The 25,521-nt window shown below is 43.8% G+C and overlaps 1 protein-coding gene across 4 annotated transcripts in view; it reads right to left on the bottom strand.

The window, feature by feature from the left end:
• The window catches only part of ERG (ETS transcription factor ERG), a 104,430-nt gene that overhangs the window by 5,290 nt on the left and 73,619 nt on the right, over positions 1-25,521 (bottom strand). For 2 of the 4 annotated variants that reach the window (XM_050332841.1, XM_050332842.1), the window contains exons 3-9: positions 14,244-14,395; positions 9,850-10,053; positions 8,817-8,897; positions 6,795-6,866; positions 2,473-2,541; positions 2,054-2,110; positions 154-201 (exon numbers count right to left, since the gene is read on the bottom strand). In XM_050332841.1, coding sequence (XP_050188798.1) covers positions 154-201; positions 2,054-2,110; positions 2,473-2,541; positions 6,795-6,866; positions 8,817-8,897; positions 9,850-10,053; positions 14,244-14,395 — 683 coding nt within the window. The remainder of the gene's footprint in view (positions 1-153; positions 202-2,053; positions 2,111-2,472; positions 2,542-6,794; positions 6,867-8,816; positions 8,898-9,849; positions 10,054-14,243; positions 14,396-25,521) is intronic. The other 2 variants (XM_050332843.1, XM_050332844.1) reach the window with 1 other exon arrangement.

The raw sequence follows: 25,521 nt of genomic DNA, 5'->3' as shown, positions 1-25,521 counted from the left end.
AAACCTGATTCTGCAACCTACAGGGTAACATCAGCTCCCACTGAGTCACGCTGAAGGGTGGGTAAAATCACCTCCCAGGTGGGGTCTGAAAGCTCAAATGGGGACACTTAGAGGGAAGAGAATTCCTCCTAAATCAGCAAAACCTCTTCTCACCTGGATTTGCAAGCCGGCTGCTGGTCGGTCCGAGTATCTGATAAGGATCTACAAGATTGTGAAAGAAAGATTTAAAAGCTGTGGAACATTCATGTCAAATGGTTCATTTTTTAACCTCACAAGGGACAGCCTGTGCTGCCTGATGGGACAGCAGATCCAACACCTAAGCAATTCCTCTCTCTGCATCACAACACTTGCATGTGTTCTGTTCAGACTCGGTGTGCAAGGACACAAATTTGTCTTTTGCAGTGTTTTAGTGTGCACAAGTGTATATTCAGGATGCCAGGACCCACAGGCACTGCGGGCAATGGGGTGAGAGCCACCTGCAAATAGGACAGCGGCCTCTTTTCTTGTGAGGCCACATTTGTGGGCTGCTCTTTCTGTGTCAAAAGAGGTTCCATGGAGAGGGCTGAGTGTGCATGGTTGGACCCTGAAAACGTGGCTGGATCAGCAGAGAAGAATTTCTTCACTGAAAGGGTGGGTAGGCATTGGCAGGGGTTGCCCAGGGAGGTTTGGAATCCCCATCCCTGGAGGTGTCCAAGGAAGGACAGGACATGGTACTCAGTGCTCTGGGCTGGGGGACAGGGTGGGGTTTGGTCACAGGCTGGTTCAATGGCCCTGCAGATCTTTTCCAACCTAAATGACTCTGTGATTGTTCTTTGTCACTGGAGTCCAGTGAGGGATCCCATTTAGGGGAACCCAACCAGGGTTTCCAGAGGAGCCTGTGAAGGCCACACAATGCCCTCAGCACCTCAGTGTTTTCCTCAAGGAATTCCCTCTGGAAATGAAAACTTAGTTTGGCCTGAAGTAGGACAGGAAAGAGAGAGAGCTGTGACAGCAGCACAAGAGTCTGGAGCCCCTCACTGCAACCCCTGTCCCTGGGCTGCCCTGGCTCTGGGCAGCTGCTCTCAAATGGCCACTGGTTTTACAGCCAGGAAGACAATCAGGTTACATTCCTTGGACATTTAAATAATCTGTGCAGCTCACACACAGACATTAAATGGTCCTCACATAAATCACCAGTGTATTTCTAGAAATGATTCTCGTGGTTGGAAGGCCAGGTTAGATAAAACACTGTTTGGGCAAAAATCAGTGTAATCCTTCCCAGGCAGTGTGTGCATGAGCTAATGAGATGTAGTCATGTGCACAGTCTCATTTAGCTATAACAAAAACCAGAATAATGATTTGAAATCCATGTGATAAAAACTGGCTCAGAGTCTTCTGAGCTAAGAATATCCTCTAAATCTCTTTTATTTCCTCCTCCTAACCTTTTACTTTTAACAAAAGCCATAACAGACTCAAAATCTGTGTAGTGCTTTCCAGCTACCTGTGCAAAACATACTAAGGGATTAGGTTCTACTCCAGGGATTTGCTGCTTTGAAAACACAAAAGGCACCCATTTTTCAAACCACCAGTCCACAAACTCATAAACTTCTACTTTCTCCTCAGTTTCCCAGTAGACTGAGAATCCCTCTGATATTCCTGCTGTATTCCAGGAGCCAAATTCAAATAGGTTTGCTGCAATCTATTTTCATTTCTTTGCTCATGCACATTTTCCAGCTGCTGGCATTTTAACTACTTGGCTCTTTTGACATCCTTGCCTTCCACCTTTGTGCCTAAACTGTACATAGGGATTTTATTTTTTTTTTAGCAGCATTTTCACCTTGCAAGGTTATCACTGCCTTTAAGCACCACTAAAAGTAACTTTTAGGGGCCAAGGGAACCTTCACCTCAGATCCAGCTCTAGAACCAACCCACACACGTCTGGGGTTTTAGTGGTCACCAGCTGGGGGTCTCATTAGTGGCCTGAACCAGATGATGCAGGTGAGAGCTCTCCCTTTCATCATGTTCAACAAACCCCCATCACACCCAGGCACAACTCAAACAAAAGGACACCCACCTAACTGAGGACGCTGGTCTTCTGTTTTGGGAACTGTTGAGGATGATGGCTGAGTAGCTGGAAATGGAAAAACAAAAACCAAAAAACCAAAAACAGGTAGTTATTTTTCCAGTTAGGAACTTGGTCACCAAACCTGTGAGAGACCACAGGCCTGGAACTCCTGCTGCTCTCACCACTCCATGATGGACACAAAAGGATTAAGCTTCATAAGCCTAAATAGTGATGGACTTCATGGACTTCAGGAGTTTAAGGAAGGTTGTGGCTGCCCAGTGACACCACTCAGTACTACCCATACACTGCTAAGGGGTTTTCCAGCCAAAGCACAGGTAAAAACCCTCCAGAGCTGAGTGCTGAGGCAGCTCCTGCCAGTTCCTTTGGGACTCTAATCCAGGTTGCCCCAGATGTGCAGATGCTTTTACCTTTTGACTGAGGACTGGGGTGGGTGTGACTCGTCCATGCTGATCTCCTGGCTTGCTCATAAGGCAAATCTGTGGAGGAAAAAGGCACTTATTCATGCAGATACGGCATAAAGTGCTTATATTCATAAAGGGCATGTTTCTAGGGGGCTCTGGATTTGAAAAATTACTGAAACAGGAAGGGTATTCCTTGTTAAAACCTTTGTCATCTTTATTGTCTCTAAAAATAACAGCACCATGCTAGAGGTGCCTGTTCTTCTTTGAAGTCCAAACTGCACTGAAATAGCTGGTACAAATAATATTTAGAGGATCTATGGAGTTCAGCACTTCCAGAGGCTCAGAATACTCCCTGCAGAGCACTCCTCTTCCTCAGCCCAGGACACCAAGGAATGACAAACACTGATATAATGAATAATCTGTGTTAGAGTCTTGCAGGAAAAATCCACCAAGAGGTCAGAGCTCATTTTGTGCCTAAAATTCCCTCCCAATTTCAGCATCTAACTAATTCCTTTTAAGAAGATGGGCTTTAGTTGATTTATCCCTTTCTTCTTCTTGTGACAAGCTCCTTAACTTAATTTCCCCTTCTTTCATTTGCTCATTACTTCTATTTTATTTAAATGCTTTAGAATATATAAAAAGAAAAAAAAAAAAAGAAGAAACTAAACCACAAAAGCTTTCTTCATAAAGCAAATGTACTGAATTCAAATGTTTGGTTTACCCTTTGAAATCTTTGCAGTTTTCTATGCTTTTCCATGGCTGACTTTAAGACATCAGTTGAAATTGCTGCCAAAATCTGAGATTTAAGTAGCCTGCCCAGGACCCCAGGAAGGCAGCAGTGACCACCTGGTGGAACTATGTTGGAGTGGATGTCTTGGTTCTTAACACTGCTTTATTTTGGGATTTATCTTTGGAAATGAAACCAGTTGGGAAGCAAAAGAAACAGCCACAAACTGGCTCCGTGCAAGGCAGATGTATCTGCCCATTTCCAAGCACTGTGAGCAGAAATATTGAATGGAAATTAAGCACAGTGTGAAATTCCCAAGCAAAATACCTTCAATTTACTAATCTGTTTGGCTAAAGGAGCAGTTTGGTCCTCCCACCACTGACACCTCCCAGAATCTCACACTCCAAAACCTTTGCTTTTGCTGAGATATGCAATTTATCTTTGCATTGCATTTTCAAAACCAGTGGTCTTGTACCCCTGACTTCTTGAGAACTATTCCACAGTCTTGTCTTTCAGAAACAGCATGAACTGTACCAGTGCACAGTACTGGTGTGCAGGTGAATCACTGCAACATGCAGATGTCCTCACCAGGGTGAGACCAACACTTGCTATTAATATTTTAATCAGAGACATCTCATTTTTTCTTTTTCCTCCAGCTCTTCCATTCACAATCTCTCCTCTCCTCTCCTCCCTTCCCTCCTCCCCTTTTTCCCCCTTTCTCCTATTTTTGGGTCTCCAAACTCTTAGCTGATGTCCCCTGAGGGGACTGTGTGATGCCATGTGCTTGTACCTGGTGGCACTTGCAGCCTCAAAATATAGAAATATATTTGGTACAAATTTTGCACTGTGAGAAAAATATTTTGCCTTTTAACTCAACACAGGAGAGAAGAATCCAGATATCAGCCCTTCTGGAAACAGTGCAAAATTCCAGCTTCACTCTTAGTTCAGGGTCATGACGGCTTGATAAACACGTTGCTCCTCTAGATAAGAAGATCTGTTCTTGCCCATGAGATATCAGTACAACCCGTGCTTATCTAGGAAAGATCTTTTCTGGGAATGCTCCTGTTCGGTGGGACATGCAGACAAACCCACATCAGGTCTCGCTGAGCTCCCAACAGGCCTCCTTGCATTTATTATTTTCTGAAACTTCATGTTCTGTTTTAAAGGCGACTGAAGAAATTCCCCCTTTTTTTTTTTTTCTTTCACTGCAGCTCACAGCAAGCCCTGCTCGTTTCCCATTTTCTATTGTGGTGCCTTAACAATGACAATGCCTAATTACTTTCTCCAGAACTGCAGCCTAGAATTTGGCTCATTCCCACTGGGCGTTATTTATTCCCCCCTCCTCATTTTTGACCTTTTTCATGTCATCAAGTGATTGCCCCCATGGGGTTGCTGTTGCTCTCACATGAACAGTGCTTTGTTATGGAAAAGCTTCTTTGCAGTCTGGTTGAAACGTGACATTTAACTGGAAGGAAAGCCACAGGATAAGCCAACAAAACAGTTTCTTGAAAGAAAACTGAATTTCTGCAAAAAGCTTTTTTTTTCCTTCTGCGTAAAAATTCTGACTTTGAGGATGCCTGCCCTCTTTCAACTGGAAAAGATGAAATAAAACAATGCTGCCAAAATGACAGGATAGTAATTTTTGTAGAAAATGTTTAGTTAGGATACACTGCTCTGCAGAGAAGAACAGAGACACCCTGTATCCAAACTGCAATTCCCCCAGGTAATTGTGTAAAAACAGAAAGGTTGGAGTAAAGCTTTTTGTTTTATGTGTCATTTTAAACAGGGCTTAGATAAAAAAGCTGAAATTAAGGAGTTCACCATGTCTGATATGTGGTTTACCACTTTCTCCTTCATAACAAAGTAGTGCTTTATTTTCCCATCAAAGCCAGAGTGCAACAAATATTGAAATCATAGAACTTCTCGTGGAACAAAAAGTCCAGTTTTTGTTCAAGTCCAGGGGAAAATACCATAAAATACCCTTATTCCAGCCTATTTCCAGCAGGACACCCAGGTTCCTCTGGTCTTATGTTACATGTTCATGCCCCTTGGGAACTCCTGAGAGTTTTGGGCACCAGGATTTAAGTGTCATAGTTGGTAATTGTTTCTATATCTATACTTTATCTTCTTATTCATATTCATGTCAACATTCCCCTGTGCCACTCCAAGCTCCTGGTGCTCCTATACCCTGTGTCCATGAGGGCCACAGATGCTTTAATGTTTCAGGAAAATGTCTTTTTTGGAATATTCTTTCTTCTAATACTGAGCCTGAGCAGGTACCCTGGGACAACTCCTTCTTTAGATGATTATATCACGTTCCCTCAACCCCAGACCTTGATTTGAGCGATTTCAAACATTTCTGTCTTTCAACGTGCTCCGAAGTTTTTCCACATTCCCATGGCTTTCCCCTTCTAATTCTGCAAACAGCCTTTTTGATAAGGGATGATTCACCAGCTTTCCACGCAAGGCCACGCTGCTGGTTTATTTTATGGCACAGTCAGATTTCCCACGTGATCCTCCACCGTGTTTCTTCATTTGTTCACTTTTTTTTTTTTTTTCACTAGAGCAGTGGCTGTCACTGTGCCAGAAATTATCAATTAACAAATCCACAGACATGCATATATGCAAGTATACAAGTGTATATTAAATAGCTTCTTGCATACACCATCCTGATTATATCCTAGAGCACAGATAAAATATTTGCTCTCCAAATCCCCCTGGTTTTAAGGCAAAAATGTATCTTTTCACAAGAGCTTAGTCAATTCAAGTGCATGTCCCCTCAGAACACTTGGATTTATGTCTCTGGCTCCGTAATGGATTTCCTTTAAATTAAATATTTTGCTGCAGTTCCTCCTGATGTCTCAAAGTACTTTGCACTCGTTATTAGTAAAGCAAAGGTCCAGATTAGGCATTTTTCCAGAATTTTTTGTGGTGAATGGAAACACAAAGCAAAATTTTAGCTTCCTAGCCATGTCCTCACCTTTTTTTGATTATTCCCTTTAGCTTTTCACAAACCAGCACATCCACAATACTTTCATGGGCTTTAAACATCTGAGCAAGAAGGGCTTTCTTATTTTCCTTTTACTTATCTAGATCTCTTAAACTCCCAATCAGATGTTGTGGGGTTTACTTGCCTCAAACACAAATAAAAAGCAGACAGCAGGTGAAACATTTATCCTGCAGTTTTAGAGTGTTTTTCCCCAGTATACTTCAAACAGGATTATAGAAGAGGGAATTTCTGCCTCATTTTGCAAACAGAGAACTGAAGCACATTGAAAAGTGACTGTGCTGGGACAATGCAGTGGGAAAATTGAGCAGAGCTCAGGTCTTCTCATTCTCTGGTGCTTCAGACAGTAAATAAAGTCGTTTAAAAGTAGAGATATGTGGAAGAAACAGACTTATTAAACTGTTCTATTTAATCAACTCACTCTACACAATTATACACACATTTATATATAATACAGGTATATAATAAATGTGTGAGTATTCAAAATAGAGCCCAATATTTATGAAAAGAGAGTTAAAAGAGAAAAAGAATGAGATACTTCAAGAGATGAAAAGAGTAAGATCGCAGCATACAAAAGGTGGTCACTGTTCATACCTGGCCTGGTTGTAATTCTTTGTGTTGCCTCTGGATAAACTGATGTATTTGGAAAAATAAAAGTGGCACCTCCTAAAGAGAGAGAAGATGAAATAACACCTAAAGATTCATTTCCACAGCCCCTAAACCCATGGATATTTTCCCTCCTGCGTCTTGAACAAAGACTATGAATAACTAATTTCTCTCTGAGGACTGTTATACATAAAAGTTCATTTTGGAAGTCTTTATACCCATATAAAGCCATTCAAATAACTGGATAAAACTCTGCAAAATCTGTTTTAAGGAAGGACAGTGAAGTTCAGGAAATCCCTTTTCCCTTCACTACAACCACCTCTCCACCTGTGCTTTGGATGTTCTGAAATAAAACTTCTTTGCCATTCCTCAAACAGGTTCATATTTTCAAGCAGAGACTTTTGGGTCAGACCCCCAGAAATTTCATTATCTTCACGGAGTGGAAAGATTCAAAATATTGACCTTGATATAAAAAATAGTCCCTCACAGATCTCAGGCACTGAAATTGCTCCAACAACCCCAGCAGGCTCCTCATGACCCTCTCCAGGAACTTGAAAAGGGTCACGAGAATTTGTGCCATTACTGCTGACTTCAAGAATCTTTTTTTTTTTTTTCTAACTCTTTTGTGATCCACTGAAAATTGAGCAACTGATTTTCCCTGTGCTGGTGGTCAGCATGGTATCACTCCCACTCCCAATGACAGAGAGGCAGACAAACTTATCTTGGTGAAATGAATGCCCAAATATGATTGTCAGTGCACGTATATAGAAAAAGATAACACACAGAAACTGCTCAACAACACTTGGATATCTCTATATGTGCAAACTGCTCGGCAAATTAGAATCTCCAAAGCCAGAGATGGAAAAGTCCATCTATTTTTAAAAAAAGGACTTCAGGCTTATTCCAAACCACATCAAAATAAATGGATTTTTTTGTTGTTGTTGTTAACTTTGGTGGGGTTTGCAGCAGGACTACAACCCACAGTAGGACCTTGTGCTTGCCACTGTGACTGCTGGCAAACCTCTGCTCTCAGGGAGAGATCTTTAATCCGGTGAATTTCGCTGGGAAACTCCCAGCGAAAAACTAAATAAAATACGAAAGAAGCACTGCAATCCAAGTCTTGTTTTCTTTTTCTTTTTTTTTTTTTTGCATTATCCTTTGTATTATCTTTTTCATTTCTCATAAAGAATTGTTCTTTCTGGTCACTGTAGGTAACTAATACCCTCAGGCATGATCATGCAATATTCCAAACATCTTTAGGCAGCACGTATAACATACTGTGTGTACAGTTCCATGCCATCCTCTGTTGCACAACTGCTAAAGAGAAAATGCATTCTGAATTATTCTCAGAAATATTCTAAGCCCCATCCTGAAGGACAGAGGCTTTTGAGGCACGTGTCGTTCTCCTACCTACACTCGACAGTTTTCTGGGCCCAATCAACAGAAGGGTGAATATCAACAAAAGCCGTTTTACACCCAGATCAGACTTAGTGGAGATTACAACGCCAAATTTAGTGGAATTTCCAGCTCAAGTCCCACATGGTTAGAAAATGAGATAAGTACAATATTTGCTGCATGGGAGGGGAGACATCCCCATTCACCAGAGCCCAAAGCACTCAGGCAAGCGCTGAAGCACTTTTGAGCTCCAACGGGTTTCTAGGGATCCGTGGAGTAGATCTGACAGTACAATGAGACAGAATGAGAAAAAAAGTCCTCAGGTAAAAGGATAAAGGGCCCCAAACCTGCAGTTTATCATCAGTGAGGGACCCCACTCTCTTGCAGGACACAAGAAATTACCAGCAAGGAGACCATTTTTGCGCCGTCTGGCCCTGCGTGATCCCACCTTTTTCTCCGTGTGTCTGTGCATAAAACTCACACACACAGCCAGGACAGGACCCACTTGTCTCCCTCCTGGATTTACCACTTCCATTTTTTAGCAAGCAACCCATAAAGAGGAATCCTGGGCTTTTCCAAGATGACCTATAGCAATGGGAGCAGTGCCAGCATTACCTGTGTTTCTAGCATGCATTAACCGTGGAGAGTTTTGTAAGGCCTTATCAACATCATCTGAAGTCAAATGTGGAAGAGGAGCTACAAAACAAAACAAAAAGCAACACCAAAATGTAAAAAAAAAAATTGTGAATTATCTTTTTTTTTTTTTTTAAACCATATTTTTTTTTCCCCTGACAGGATTGTCTGAGTGCGAGTCTGTCGAGAGTTCCAACCTGCGCTTTGGAGGTGGGGGTGGGTGTTTGCTACAGCTGAAACCAGGGCATTCATTTATTCAATTTATTCCACATTATAAATGCACGGCATTTCTGAACTGGTTTGCTGACAGTGTGCGTGTGGAGGAGACTGCACCGCACTGGTGTTGCAATGCTGGTTGTTGTTTTTTTAATTCTAAAAACCACCTTCATTTTAACTTCTTAAAATGTTCCTCAAGCTTAGGTGAAAACCCTCATCCCTTCTTTCCCTTTGAAACGCTAACCATGCACCGCAGTCAATTTGTGTTTGGACTCCAGGGACTGTTCCTTTTTTTCCCACGAATTTACAGAATTTTAATTCAATTCAGTTAAATCTCCCTGATCCTATTCAGAGTGCAGCAAACTGCTGCCAGTCCTTCGAATCATGCCTGGAATTCGCTCTATGAATCAATGTTTGCACTCTTGTTTAGCATCCTCATCATTAAAATGGAAAAGAAACGAGTATGTGACCAGAAAAAACATTAGCACTGAATCCCATGTGGTTTTGTTCCTACATTATGCTGATGAATTTGCTGAATTTCAGCTTGATTTTCCTCCGAGATGGATATGCAGAAAGACTCCCTGACTCTTTCCTTCGATGAATATGAGTGATAGCCAACTGAAATTAATGGGAATCTTTCAAGGCTTTGGATCAGGTTCCCCACTGTGTTCTCAGGAAAAGCAACATTTGCAAACCCAGTTAAGTTATCCACAAACTTATCCACACCACGACACCTAAGGCTGGTGCCAGCCACGGACCGACCGCAAGCTCTACCGCGATGATGGAGAACGGGGCTTACTCTCTCTGAGGTAGTGTAGGTGTGACAGGAGGATGTCTGCGTTGTAGCTTGGGGTGAGCCTCTGGAAGTCATCTTTGGTCATTTTACAGAGCTCCTTCCCATCGATGTTCTGGAACAGCAGGATGTCCACGTCTGGGAGCCCGTACTCCTTCACCGCCCACTCCAGCCACTGGCGCACGTGGTCTGTGCTCCATAACGTGGGATCTGGGGGCGGCACAGACCACAAAATTAGGCAAAGAAGGGTGAGTGTTGATGCACTGGACTAGTGCAAAATAAAGTCAAACTGCAGGCACCTTAAGCCCCTTGTTCATTGACTTGAGGAATTAATTTGGCTTGTTGAGTGCAAGAGAAAATAACTGTGGAAAACTCTTAGGGAAGACCTGTGAGCTCTGAGTGTTAACAACAATCCCTGAGCTCATTCTCTGATTTACTGCTTCTGTGCCATTAGTTTTGTCCTCTGATTAACAGATTGTTCTGGAACAACAAGATGTCCACATCCAGGAGGCCATAACTCCTTCGCTGCCCATTCCAGTCTCAAGGGAGAATAACTGTGGAAAACTGTTAGGGAAGAGCTGTGAGCTGAGTGTTAACAAACCCTCTGCTGCTCAGTGAGCTCCTTCTCTCATTTAGTTCTTCTGTTTCATCAGTTTTATCCACAGATTACCAGAGGTTTCTGACCCACCAACAGATCCGCAACTTGTAGCTGAACAATTTTCAAAGCTCTCTGTTGAATCTGTGTCTTTATTCAAGTGCAATTTCCACTCAAGTCAGATCTACTCTTCCTTGAGTGTAGGCTAAGTAAGCACTCACAGGTTTGACCAGTTATTTCATAAACTAGAGTGGGTAATCATAAAACATTCCACATTTTCTTTCCTAGATGCTGTGTTGCACTGGAGTACATTGCTACACCTGCCTGGGTTTTTACCTAATACCTGTAGCACTGGCAAAACCATCTGGGGGAAAAAAACCCTGTAGTAGTTTTAAGACTAGGCCTTCCTTGGTGACCAGGTTGTAACCAAGGAGCCAAGGCCATGTTCCCAGTATTCCATACGATTTTTACGTAAGCAAGAGTATAAATAAGAAGAGAGAGGAAACTCTCTCTCTCTTTCTTCCGGTGGACCGAAGGCGAAGGTAGCTTTGCTGTCGCTCTGCCCGGGCGAGGGAGTGAGGCCTAGTGCATCTGGTTGGCCTTGAGAGGCAGAGAGTGCCGGCGGTTGTGTGGTGTGGTTCGCTATCTCTGGAGGAAGTTCCTGTTCAGAGTGCAGCAAACTGCTGCCAGTCCTTCGAATCATGCCTGGAATTCGCTCTATGAATCAATGTTTGCACTCTTGTTTAGCATCCTCATCATTAAAATGTAAAAGAAATGAGTATGTGACCAGAAAAAACATTAGCACTGAATCCCATGTGGTTTTGTTCCTACATTATGCTGATGAATTTGCTGAATTTCAGCTTGATTTTCCTCCGAGATGGATACGCAGAAAGATTCCCTGACTCTTTCCTTCGATGGACATGAGTGATAGCCAACTGAAATTAATGAGGAATCTTTCAAGGCTTTGGATCAAGGTTCCCCACTGTGTTCTCAGGAAAAACAACATTTGCAAACCCAGTTAAGTTATCCACAAACTTATCCACACCACGACACCTAAGGCTGGTGCCAGCCACGCGGACCGACCGCCCAGGCTCTACTGCGATGACGGAGAGACGGGGCTTACTCTCTCTGAGAGTGGTGTAGGTGTGACAGGAGGATGTCTGCGTTGTAGCTTGGGGTGAGCCTCTGGAAGTCATCTTTGGTCATTTTACAGAGCTCCTTCCCATCGATGTTCTGGAACAGCAGGATGTCCACGTCCGGGAGCCCGTACTCCTTCACTGCCCACTCCAGCCACTGGCGCACGTGGTCTGTGCTCCATAACGTGGGATCTGGGGGTGGCACAGACCACAAAATTAGGCAAAGAAGGGCGAGTGTTGATGCACTGGACCAGTGCAAAATAAATGCAGGCACAGTCAAACTGCAGGCACCTTAAGCCCCTTGTTCATTGACTTGAGGAATTAATTTGGCTTGTTGAGTGCAAGAGAGAACAACTGTCTGTGGAAAACTGTTAGGGAAGAGCTGTGAGCTCTGAGTGTTAACAACAATCCCTGAGCTCATTCTCTCATTTACTGCTTCTGTGCCATTAGTTTTGTCCTCTGATTAACAGATTGTTCTGGAACAACAAGATGTCCACATCCAGGAGGCCGTAACTCCTTCGCTGCCCATTCCACTCTCAAGGGAGAATAACTGTGGAAAACTGTTAGGGAAGAGCTGTGAGCTGAGTGTTAACAAACCCTCTGCTGCTCAGTGAGCTCCTTCTCTCATTTAGTTCTTCTGTTTCATCAGTTTTATCCACAGATTACCAGAGGTTTCTGACCCACCAACAGCTCTGCAACTCGTAGCTGAACAATTTTCAAAGCTCTCTGTTGAATCTGTGTCTTTATTCAAGTGCAATTTCCACTCAAGTCAGATCCACTCTTTCTTGAGCGTAGGCTAAGTAAGCACTCACAGGTTTGACCAGTTATTTCATAAACTAGAGTGGGTAATATTAAAACATTCCACATTTTCTTTCCTAGATGCTGTGTTGCACTGGAGTACATTGCTACACCTGCCTGGGTTTTTACCTAATACCTGTAGCACTGGCAAAACCATCTGGGGGAAAAAAACCCCAAGAACTAGTCCAGATTTGCAGCAAAATGGTTTTGAACTAATCCTTAATTTCAACTTTTTCTTCCCTTCTAAACTCCTCCTTTTCCATTTCTCTTCCATTTTATTTTCCTTGAGTAAGGACCCGACATCATGAAGATCCCTCAGGACCTTCAGTGAACATCCCCTACAACAGGAGACAGCTCCTACCACGAACAAGATATACTTTATGGAGAGAAAAGTATTAAGACCAAGGGGAAACAAATCCTTCAAGAGTTTCTGCCCTCCCACCTAAAGGACTCTGTGATTCTGTGATATCCCAAAGACTGAGAATGGAGCACATGGTGGTCAACTGGCTGCTGTGCATGACATGAATGTCTGTAGAAATGCCAGGACTTGGATGACAACTTAAATAGCTTTTCTATGGCTTAACTTCAGTGCCATTCCCTCTCTTCTGATGGTTCAGGTTAGTCTGAAAGAGGGAATGCTGATTTTTACCCATTAATTTCTTCCAGTGACCTCGACATAGTGACTGTGACATTCCTCAAATGTCACTCAAATCCACCTGGAAACGCACCTCCAGGAATACACTAAGAAAAAAATTCCACCTTGCTGAGCTGAGGGTTACTAAAAGACTAAAAAGTGCCGAACACCAGGAAGACAAATATTTTAGAAGGATATTTAGATGTCATGTATTTCAGTGTGGTCTCCTTCCAGTTGGCAGGACACTCATTATTCAGTGCATCACTGTTCTGTCTTCAGGACAGAATTGACAATGCCATTGCAGAGGACACTGCAGCAGATTTGTCCACACCTATCTTGACAAATAACTGAAATAATCATAGCTTGCAAAATTGGCCACAGTCAGTACTCTTGCATATCTTAGCAACTGAAAAACTGTAAGAATATTAAGCAACAGAGCAGAGGCAGAAATATTTCAGATAGGCAGATCTCTGCTGGGGAGGAACCAGCAGCAAAACATTCCCTCCTGCTTGCAGGTGTTGTGTTTATCCTGTGTGAATCTCGTGGTTTATCGACACCCACATAAGCCATGATGGCCTCTGATTTTGGAAATGGGTCTGCTAATTATTTTGCAAACCAATCTTCCAGCAGAGGTGTGTTTGGAGGGCAAGAAGGGAATGTGCCCTCTTGGCCCATTAAGTGCTGGATCCCACAGCCAAGCCTGCCAAGGCTAACCAGGAATTTCTCAACTGGGCTCTTACATTGCAGTGGACTTGTCAGTTTGCTTATTGAAATGTTTTACACTGCCCAGACTCAGGGGATAACCCAGATAAAGGCTTTGGATGCCCTGCTAGATTGTGGGGTTTTTTATGTGCTGAGGGTGGTTTGGTATTTGGATTTCATGTGCTACAGTGATCCTTTCTCCCACACACTCTGCACCCAGCTAGTCTGTGTTTCAGGAAATGCAAGTGGTTCTTTCTTTTGCCCACTTTAGGGTGAAATCCCCCAAAAGGAGCTAGAGAAGTCAGATAAGATCTGAGTGCCTGTCATCAGCCGGTCCTGCTGCTGAAATGAGAAGAACAGGTTGAGGAGGTGGCTTTGCTGAGATATTTCTCTCTCATTCTCTCAGTAACCCTGGGAAATTACTGCTCCTTTCTTCCTGATTGCCACTTTTGTCCAAATCTCCGTAAATAATCTCAGTAAATTTGAGGGAAGTGCAACCTTTTCAGCCTGAAATTTTCAAGTAAAAGGGTCTAACCTGCTGGCACAATGACTCTTCGTTCGTTGGTGGTCATGTTTGGGGGTGGAACGTGCTTCTCTTCCATGTAGTTTCCGTAGTTCATCCCAACACTGTCTGAGCTGCTGACCATCTTCCCTCCTTTTGCCACGCTGCAGTCATCAGGAGAATTCCTGGACAGAGAAGAAAGGTGTGCTTCTATTAGTATTTCAATTCCTGTTAATGCTTTTAGCAAAGAATTACCTTGAATGAAATGGAAAAATAGCACGTGAGCACCGGGGGGTTGGGCTGTCACTGGTAAACTCAGTATCTCCCACCCAGTGACTCTGCTGATTCCTTCATTCAATGGACCATACATTTATTTTTATTATCAAAAGCTCAGGCTCCTACATGTCTCCAAAACCACAAACACTAATGATTTACTTCCAGAGACCAACCCGGAACGGAGGTTTGTCCATGAGCTTGTTCGGCCTGGTGGCTGCATTTCTTTTCTCCAAACACCTCCCAGGCAGCTCAGCAAACACAGAGCTGCAGCTGATGCGAATTTGCTGAGGGAAAACTGTTATTAGTCGCCATTGTCCAAGCAGTCCAAGGCTTGGACAGCTTCCCACCTCCGCTGCCATCGTCGTTTCACAGGGGCCGGGCTCAGCTGCGCTTCGTGTCGTGCCACGTTCCACCTCTCCACGTGTGGCTCCCAGAGAAGGAGCACTTGCCAAAGCCACCGTTCCAAATACCACACACACACACACATGACTGGAAAAAAACCTTTCAGCTCCTGACTAGCACAGTCTCCGTGGCACTGCAGTCAAGGAATGGAAACCTGCAGAGGATCTGCAACCAGACACCTCTTTAATTTTGGCTTCGCCTTCTGAATGGAGCCTTCAGGTTTACCATCCCGCAGGGGGTTCCCCTAATGGCATTTTAATTGCATCACAGTTTTCTTTCTGGCAGACACAGACGTATTTGTCCCTTAATTTAATGTCTACAACGTGTTTCATCAGAGAGAGAAAAATTTGCTACGAGAATCGAAACAAAGAACACAGCCATGGGGAATACCTTGAAATGTAAAGGGGCTGCTTGGCGAGGGAAGGAGGGTGTTAGCTGGGTTTGGGTTTTTTTAGTGGTACTTCATTACTAACAAGCTTTCTTTTAGTCCTACCATTTAACTCCTGAAACTCTGCCATGGGCTTACTAAACAAGCAGAAAGTCACAGAGTAAGAGAATCCTATAATCAGGGAATGGTTTGGGTTGGAAGGGACCTTAAAGATCATCCAGTCCCAACCCCTGCCATGGGCAGGGACACCTTCCACCAGCCCAGGTTGCTCCAAGTCCCATCCAACCTGGTCTTGGACACTTCCAGGGTTCCAGAGGCAGCCACAGCTTCTCTGGGCAACCTGTGCCAGGGCCTCACACCCTCAAAGGGAACAATTTCTTCCTAATATCTAATCCAACCCTGCCCTCCTGCAGCTCAAGGTCATTCCCCCTTGTCCTGTCACTCCAGGCCCTATAGAAAAGTCCCTTTTCAACTTTCTTGTAGCCCCTTCAGGCACTGGAAGGTGCTCCAAGGTCTCCCTGGAGCCTTCTCCAGGCTGAACAATCCCAAATCTCTCGCCCTGTCTCCATAGTAGAGGTGCTCCAGACCTGGGATTAATTCAGTGGCCTCCTCTGGCCACTCCAATTAATTTTCAGTCTTAGACAAACGAGAGACTCTCCAAGACCCACACTGTTGGAAGTGTTTTTCAGGATCTGACCCTCAAAAGGTGCTTAACCCAGATCCTCTTGCTCTCCCCAGCTTGGAAATTCCTTGGGAAATCCTTGCAAGTGTTGGGCAGCAACATCACCGTGAGCCCACCAGTGGTCAGAATATGGGTATCTTCCCAAAACAATTTTGCTGGTGTTTGAGGACAGAAGAGGGAAAATAATGTAGAGCTTGGACCCATTTCTGCCCAATATATAACAAAAGTATGTGGCAGGTATTTTATCCCATTCCCAAGTGACTCAGTTGAGTGCTCAGCACTAGCATGGCTCAGGAATTATTGTTATTATAATTCTCACAAAAAGTAACCAGCACTTGGAAAGCTGAGAAGACTTAAAGTAAATCTTAAACACTGAAAATAGATTTTATATATATCAGCTTTTTTCTATGCAGTGTTTCTACTAATTTTACCCTGTTAATGTATATGTTAAAGAAAATTTAAGTGCTGATGGCTTTCAGTTTAAAAATAAAAGATATTCATACTCCATGAATTGTGACTTGTTTAAAGGCCCTAAAAGTGCTTTGTCAGCCACAGGATTGAATAACAACCACAAGGAAGATACAGTCACAGCACCTGTCCTTGAGAGGTGGGGAATTCAGCCTTTCCTCTCACAACCAGAGCACTTGGGCACTACTGTCCCAGGTTTAATTTTGCTCTCCTACTGCACACCACTAATTTATAATCCTGGGCTGCAGCTATTTCTGTCTAAGCAGAGCTGAGCAAAACAAAGCAACGTTTTCTTTTGGACGTAAACGTTGGAAAAAGGAGCTTTTTGTGACGATTCCTTGGGGCCTAAAAAGGTTGGGTTTTTCTGTTTACTTTAATAAACACAAGTGGCATGTATGCATAAGTGAGCCTGCCCACTAAATCATGTGTATTTGGAAACATCCTCCTCCTCTTCCTCCTCCTGCCCTTGGACCTGTGCAGATGTGCACCCTGACTTCCACAAGCAATTATGTTACAAAGAACTATTTGGCCCATTCACTGATTTTTAGGGACATTTTGGGGATGTTTTGGAGCCTAACTGGCACGGTTTTTTGTTGGTTGTGTTGGTTTTTTGTTTTTCTGGGAAGGGGAACTTGGGGTACAGGGACCCCAAAATCTTGCTGCTGATGTGAAACCTCCCACCAGCACAGCCCACACCACTTCTGCGGGCAACTGTGCGTGAAAAACGCTCCTGTAAACACTGAACAGCAAATGATGTGAAAGATCCAGTAGCACACAACTTCTGGCAACCTGACAGGGCTTCTGGGACGGTTTTCTGATCAGAATATAAACACACAGGCTTGGGGGAGAGGATCATAAATAAGCCATAACTTTTCATCGAGATCCAGAAGCAGATGGTCGAGAGTTTTGTCCCGTGAGCTCACTGGGTGGACAAGCAAAGCTCCCATTCATCAAATCTCCAAAGACCAAGCTTAACTTCGAGCATTTAAGCAGCTCCACGGGACTAAAAGGACTACTCAGATACTTCAAATTGAGTGTGGGCTCAAAACTCACCGAGCCAGGGTTTAATTCAACCGCCCGGAATGGACTTCCACAGCGCAGAAAGCAAAACTGAAAATGCAAACAGACACCAGAAAATGGTATTTCTAGTGCCCACAACAACAAGAGAGTGATTGTCTACAAAGGTGGTTTTTTTAGGACTTTCTGTGAGTCTGCTTTATTTCTGAGCCACCAGGCTGGAAAAGCAGCTTTTGGAAAGCGTGCCCAGTGTAAAAGGTGCAGCTTTGCAGGGATTCATCCTCAGCTCCAGGTCTGAAAGTGAAACCCAAGATGTTTTTCTTTGCAGCTGCGTGTTATTTTTACCCTTTGTAAATGAATAGACTGTGTTACACCTGGAATTTACACCAAAAAAAAATTAAAAACTAAAAAAAAGGGAAGACTTTGGACAATTGTGGTACCCAATAACAGTCCAGGCCTGACCTGACTCAGTTCTGATTGCTGATAAATGCCTGTTGAGAAAGTATTTCCCCACAGGGCCTTGGAGCAGGAAGCTTCACCTTTATGCAGGGTTACTCAAAATTGAGCTGATTTGATGGTTAAATTTATCACCCACTCCTACTGAAGGTGATTGGAGTTTAGCCAGCCACTGACTCTGATGAAAGCAGATGTAAGTTCATAAATAAGTGTATGAAACACATTTTTTCCTCTTCACTGTGCTACTATTTTCCCCATGTGACAGAGAACACCTGTGTTGTGTTAAAATGCAAGGTGTCAGAGAAATGCAGATTAAGAATCAGCAAAATTCTCCATAATCTCTGTGACATTCCCATAATACAAACTCTTCTCTTTAATATTTAGAAGTTCACAAGGAAACAAACGAAAAAAAAAAAGTATTCTCCAAATATTTACATGTCTTTACAAGTTAATTTAATTATCCAAGCTTGGATAAGTTTCTTACTTATGGAAAAAGGGTCTCAGGAGGGTAAAGGAGTGTAAGGGTATCTTTGAAGAGCTTTCCATGCGTGGTCTCCATGGCTGGTGAGGTCAGAGGACAGGCTGAGCTACCAGAACTTTCCTTCTGGGAGGATCTGGCAAACAAACCATGACACTTACCTGCAGGATAGAGATTCATCTCCTCACCTCTTCTCTGTCGTTTTGTAATGCCAGTGATCTGAGAGAAGGGGAATGACCCCAGCAGGGCTGTGATGCCCCCACCCTGTCCTTACACACAAGAGGGAGAGCTCCACAGACCAGCTCCCCCCACCACGATCTGGGCCAACACATTCAGATTTATATTTAGCAAGAAATCACATCCTGCAAAGGTCAGCTCACACTGAGAGGATTACCAAGCATGTTCAGGCTCATCTCCACTCACTGCAGCTACTCAAGTTGTGGTGGATTTATTTGGTCAGTGCTTCCTCCCCAGAACGGTTTGTCACTGAAAAAGTGGCCTACGAAGAAAAACCCAAAACCTGCCAGAGATTTCTTACTTAGAGGTAAGTAGAGAATTTCTTACTTACATTGGGGATGACCCAACCCTCCCTAGGGAGAAGGAGCCTGTGCTTCCCAGCCACTGGAGCAGGAGCAGCTTTGCAAAGCCCCAGGTGCTGCTTCCCTGGCACCGACAGTGATCTCCAGTGTGACACTGAAAAGAGTTTCCAGAGGGGATATCAGAGACCCCAACACTTGCCATAGAATCACAGAATCATGGAAATGTTGGGTTGGGAGGGACCCTAAAGATCATCCAGTTCCAACCCTCTGCCATGGGCAGGGACATCTTCCATTAGCTCAGGTCGCTCCAAGCCCCATCCAACCTGGCCTTGGACACTTCCAGGGATCCAGGGGCAGCCACAGCTTCTCTGCCCAACCTGTGCCAGGGCCTGCCCACCCTCACAGGCTGAGAATTTCTTCCCAATATCCCATCTAACCCTACTCTTTGTCAGTTTGAAGCCATTCCCCCTTGTCCTGTCACTCCATGCCCTTGGAAATAGTCTCTTTCCATCTTTCTTGTTGGCTCCTTCAGGTCCCGGCAGGCTGCAATCAGGTCACACCAGAGCCTTCTCTTCTCCAGCCTGGACAATCCCAGCTCTCCCAGCCTTTCCTCCCAGTGCTTAGATAAAACCTGAGTCACTCCTCGACCTGTATGTAGTGGCTGTGGAAAGGGGATGTTTGCCCTCAGGAAAAGGGGATGGCCAGGGTGGGAAAAAGCTGCTGAGGTCTGTGGAAAGGAGGGAAGTCCCTCAGGACACACACCAGCGACTTAAAGTGATGCTGAAGCCACGGTGACAGGCTGTTTATATTTGCTAGAAGGTGTCAAAAGCAGGACTAAGAAGACAGAAGAAAAAAATAAAGATAAACAAGATATATAAATTCTTTGCAGACAGGGTGATGAGATTCTGGAATTAGATATTGTAATGGGCTGCCCAGGGAGGTTTGGAGTGCCCAGCCCTGGAGGTGCCCAAGGCAGGCCTGGCCGTGGCACTCAGTGCTCTGGGCTGGGGACAAGGTGGGGATGGGGCACAGGGGGATCCATGGGCTGGGAGGGTTTTTCCAACCTAAATGATTCTGGCATTCTGTGAAAAACCAAATCCTCCCAGGGCCACTCAGTCATGGCTGAGCACAGCTCCACATGGGCAGGGGCAACCAAAATGGTTCAGCATCCCCAACAGACCATGACTATGGACAGGCTGGGCCTGGGGCAGCCCCATGCAAATACAACCCTGCAGCACCCAAAACATGGGGATTAACCACTGGGGTGGGGTGTCCTGAGCTCGGGAGGTGCTCAGGGTTACATGGGGCTGTCCCAGGGGTCACCTAGAGATGTCACCTAGATGTCACCTTCTCTCACCTTTCTCCAGTGAGAGAAGAAAGCCACCACCACACGCCAACACACGCAATGTCCTTGGCTTTCTGCGAGCAAAACGGGAGGTGCACATTTATTGAGCTGTTCATGCAGCAACCATTCATTTCCAATCAAACAACAACTTTTACTGAATCAATCCTTTCTTTTCCCCTTTACTTTCCTGGCTATCCTGCAGCCCACAGCTGCTCCAAGCCTTAAGGCCATCATGGCAAATTAAGGCAGTCAGCATCTGGCTCACTAGAGGCCAGTCAAGCTATAAATATTACCAGCCTGGCTCTTTTGTGTTCACAGTGTGGGGAAACAGCTGGTTTAAGTTTGACTGCACGTTGTCATTTCTCCATTAGTGCAAACACTTCGATATTTCTTACGTGTCAGGTTGGAGTGAAGAAAGGGAGAGAAGGGAAGGGGGTCACGAAAAGCCAAAGCTAAGAAATGATGTTCTGTATATATACATAATTTACAATTAGATTGCTGCCTGGGAGAAGGCTGAGGTCTGACATGGTGATAGCTAGGCCAAAGCCACAACGTCTTCCCAGTTGGCCTATAACTTTCAGGACCTATTTTCTCTTGTTTTTCTTTTATTATTTTCATAGAAATTCTATTATAATGGTAATGGATTACATTTCTCAAATTGTATTTCATTTCAAGAGCTTGTAAGAACTGTTGTATTTGTGGTTTGGTGAAATATGAAATACAGGGAGACGGGGCCCTTCCCAAACCACATGTGCCTTCTTTTGTGGGCAGGGATCGTATAGAAAGTTAGTGAAGGAGTATGCCAGGCATAAACAGAAGTGACATCCTGTATGGAAACCATAATCCCCTGTGTCTGTGGAATGTCTGCTGATTTTCATGATTAATTTTATCAGGCTGTGAAGGGTGCGAAGTGGTAAACCCAACGATCAGCCCCTTTTCTTACCTCCTGTTCTGTCTTAAAAAGCTGCTCCCAAACTTTAAAATCTGAACAGCCCCACTGATGTTGCCCTGACCAAAATAAAACACCTATTAATGAAGGGGGAGAGGAGACAGAGACAATCTGACTGTGCCATGCCAGCCTGGGGGGACACCACAACCCCCAGCTCTAAATGCTCCAGACACAGTAAATCCTCTACTGGAAATAAAGAAGTAATAATGCCAACAGTCCTAAAAACTGTCAGTGATCACAGCCCTTGTGGGGTCCTCTGTCCATTATTTGAAGACTGGTTTTACATTTAATTTTGCTTGAAATTCGGTGGTCCATCCGAAATGTATCCAGGCCAATCCTGAATGAGCCCATTATCCCAGAGGGGAGGGCTCCTTATCCAGCACCTGCCAGCCCAGCACCCCCCAAAAAGCTGCACACACACAAAAAAATAGTCATAGTATTAGTGAGCTGAGTTTGTTTTTCTCCTTGGCAACGTGTTTGCCTCGAGGATGGAGCCAAACCATGCAGACACACACACATGTAAGCGCTGGTGTTAAGCTGGTGGATTTTCAGGGCAAACAGGGACTTCTTGGAGTAGTCACACACACGGAGAAGAGCCTGAATTTGCAGTTTTTCCAGTTTGGTTGGCAGCCACTCCACCAACCACCCAGTCAGCAGGGAAAAAAAGATTATCAGTCTGAGATAACTGATGTCTTTTCACCCAAGATTAAGGGTAAAATGTTACTTTACACGGGCAGCTCCAATAACTGCATCAGGAAAGTCACGATCTTAAGACAGATCTCCACAGAGCAACATAGGGGCTGACTCAGGCTCTGCTGCAGACTGAGGAGAGAGTCCCCTGGACTGCAGAGGGGTTTGGACCATGCCTGCTGTTTAGTCTGAGCTGAGGTTTCCCAGGAATACCAGGGCTGCGTGCCGGTGGTGCACCACCAGATGTGGAAGGGACGGCGCCGCGCCCCCGCCGCCAGGGTTGTGCTCCAGGGGTTGGGAAAAGCCATGCCCTTGAAAAACAAGTGATGTCAGGGTGATTACTGCAGCTCAGCCCTGTTTACCCCCACGCTGGACACTCACAAGGTGGGTGTGAGGAGGATGGTGCCAGGATCTTGGCAGTGCCCAGCAACAGGACCAGGAGCACTGGCCAGAAACTGAAACACAAGAAGTTCCACCTCAACATGAGGGAGAACTTCTTCCCGTGGAGGGTGGAGAGCACTGGAACAGCAGCCCAGGGAGGGTGTGGAGTGTCCCTCTCTGGGCAGCTGTTCCAGTGCTCTCCACCCTCCATGGAAAGAAGTTCATCCTAATGTTGAAGCTTCCTCAAGCTCTTGGCTTTCTAAACCCACCTGGACACGTTCCTGTGTCACCTGCTCCAGGTGACCCTGGCTTGGCAGGGGAGTTGGACTGGATGATGTCCCTCCTCAGTGCCTGGGCACAGCAGCTGTCACACATCCAGGCTGCCCATTCTCATTTCTTGGCCTGGACAGCACAAAACAGCTGCTCCTTAGAAGACTTTACATCAAGGGGAAAAGAAAAAGAAACCCCAACAAGAAAACTTGAGGTCACCCTGGACTCTGAAAACTCCTTCTGTGTGTTAGACGTGCTCAACCCAGCTAGCACAGAGGACCTTTGATGAAAATTCAGGCAAAGAGAAATGCTGTTTCCCAAAAGAGCCAACACAAAAGATGTATTAAGTGATAATTTCACTCCCAAATGGTTTTCGAGCAACAACTGGTAGCACTTAAATCAACATTTTGCACATTATTAAATCTTAAGGGTAACTAATTATTTCTGGCATTCCTCTAAAACTCCTGTGATCAGCCAGGCTGATGTTGGAAGGCTTTTGCTGTGTTTTCACTGCAGTTCACTTTCAAAATACCTCTTCAGTGAAATCATCACACTGCAAGTGAAATCTGAATAAGACTCTGTGTTTCACTTCAGCCTGCCTTAAAAAAAAAAACCAACATGGATTATCTACCAGTAAATGTGGTTATTCCAATCTACCTCTGTACAGTCCCACCCATGGGTATGGTGTATTCTGAGATTGCTGGACAATCCATGGATTTAAATGTTGTTTAAGCAGCACCCAGGGTCCTCCTGAGAGAATTTTCCCAGGAGTGGATTTCTCCCTAAACATGAATTGGGATGGACTTGTTTGTGCTTCATTTGATAAAATATATAAAGAATGATAAACAGAACAACAATAAGTAACAGTGTGGCACTTGCAACCTCCAGACTTATATATATATGTATAAATATATACAAATATATAAAAATAAATATATAAATATATATAAATATATATATATATATATAAACCCTATATCAGGGTGAATCTTTTGGTCTGGTTCAAGAGCAATAAACAGCAGGAAACACTATTATTACATTCAGGTGAAAGATTGACTCTGTGGGGGCACAAAAGGTCTCATTAGATTTATGTACCTGGGAGAAATATGATGGCAGCACCTACATAATATATTTAAAGAAACTCAATTTGATACCACCTGTGACAATCTGCATTATTTATGCAACAACAGCAAGGTAAATGACAGTTTTAATCTAAACTTTTCAGGCTTTATTTGATTTAAGGTGGGCCCTCAGGCTGTATTTTCTGGTGGGTTTGGCTCTAAAAATGCTGTTATTGTTAAATAAAACTGGGTGGCTAATCCCTCTGAAAATAACCCTTTAATTTCATTCTAATGGTGTTTTGGTTTGTTTTTTATGGGTTTGTTTGTTTGTTTGTTTTGGGGGGTTTTTTGTGGGTTTTTGTTTGTTTGTTTTGGTTTTTGTTTGGGGTTTTTTTGGTATTCACAGGAATGCCAGTTATGTTTTGAGATTTAATGTTGGGCAATTATAGGTAAAGTATTTATGTGGGAAAAGTCCTACCAGATGAGCACACTGCTTCTAATTAATTGTGGATTTCCAAAGGGTTCAGCGTGCTCCTAAAATTCTACACTCCCTCCCAGATGACAGAATACATGGCCGGGAAACAAAGGGAGATTTTAAAATGGGTGTGAACAGAGCAGGTAGAGCTTTACTAAAAATAAAGAAAAAAAAGCGGCTCCAAGTGCTCCAGCTACTGCATGTCCTAATTTTCAACACACGAAAGTATTTTTTAAGAACAGAGCATTTCGTTTAAGGCAATAAATTTATGCACTGCAAAAGAGCAGGGTGGGGGAAACCTCCTGCAGAAAAGAAACTGCAGATTGACCCACAGAATCACAGGCTACCACCAATCTGATACACATTTTTTTCCCCTCTAAAACTGGCTGGAATTCCATATACCCACGTGCATGTGACTTTTAGAAGTGCCACAACATCTTTATTTTTGTTACTTGGCAGTGCTGGTTCTCCATTAAAAGTGTATTATTAAGATCTATCTTTTCAGGCCCGAATTAGGCCTTATGAAATAATAGTTCTTTGATGAAATAAATGGTGGGTTTTAATTATAATTATATTTTCCATTATTATTGTGTAAACATAAAATATATATGCACACTTTTTTTGTTGTTGTTCTGTCAATCTTTTTCTTTATTGGTAGCTTGTAAGTGAATTTTTTTGTTTCTTTTTCAGCAAGCTATGTCTTAGGAACTGCATGAAATTTCCTCCTTCCACTTAGGAGTCCTTTCAACAGGGGAGGCTGTCAAATCCAAGATTAATAAACAAACCCCTGCTTTCAGTGCTGCAGGTTATTTTTAATTCAATATAGAAAGAATTACATTGCATCCCATTATATTTTCTTTAGGAAACCAACGTTCTGAGCAAAACCATTCTGCAGTTCAGAGCAGTAACTCAGACAACCTCTTACAGGGCCGCTGCTGAGCTCTTCATTTCCCAGTGGTGGCCACATTAAAAGCCTCTGAGTGATGCTGTTCAGAGCAAAATGAAGAACTTATTCTTCATGTGCTGCTCAGCTGACTTGCACTAAACTCCAAGTCCAAATGATGGAGTAGGCAGACCTAATGCTATTTATTTTTAGAGAGGAGACAAATAAAATTGCTTCTTTTCATCCCTTTCCTTCTGCAGTGTTGGCAAAGGTGACCAGGGTGGTGCCAAAGTGTGTCCTGGGGTTCCTTGGAAACTCCCAGGTGTCTCATCTTTGTAACAACAGCTCTGCTGGAAAGGTCTGAATCCAAATTATGCCTCATGACCAAAAGTCATGAAGAAGTTTCATTTAAAGACAATTCCCAAATGTTCAGATTATACATCCTTGCACAAGTAGGTGCCTGTTCTGCTTGTGACAGTGCAGGTCATAGAAGCATAGAATGGTTTGGGTGGGAAGGGACCTTAAAGGTCATCCCATTCCACCCCTTGCCA

This window comes from Myiozetetes cayanensis, unplaced genomic scaffold (assembly GCF_022539395.1).
Source record: "Myiozetetes cayanensis isolate MyiCay16 unplaced genomic scaffold, myiCay2020 scf5-8, whole genome shotgun sequence".
NCBI lineage: Eukaryota > Metazoa > Chordata > Aves > Passeriformes > Tyrannidae > Myiozetetes > Myiozetetes cayanensis.
The sequence above is the reverse complement of the archived record's forward strand: the minus strand, read 5'-3'. Positions and strand labels throughout refer to the sequence as shown.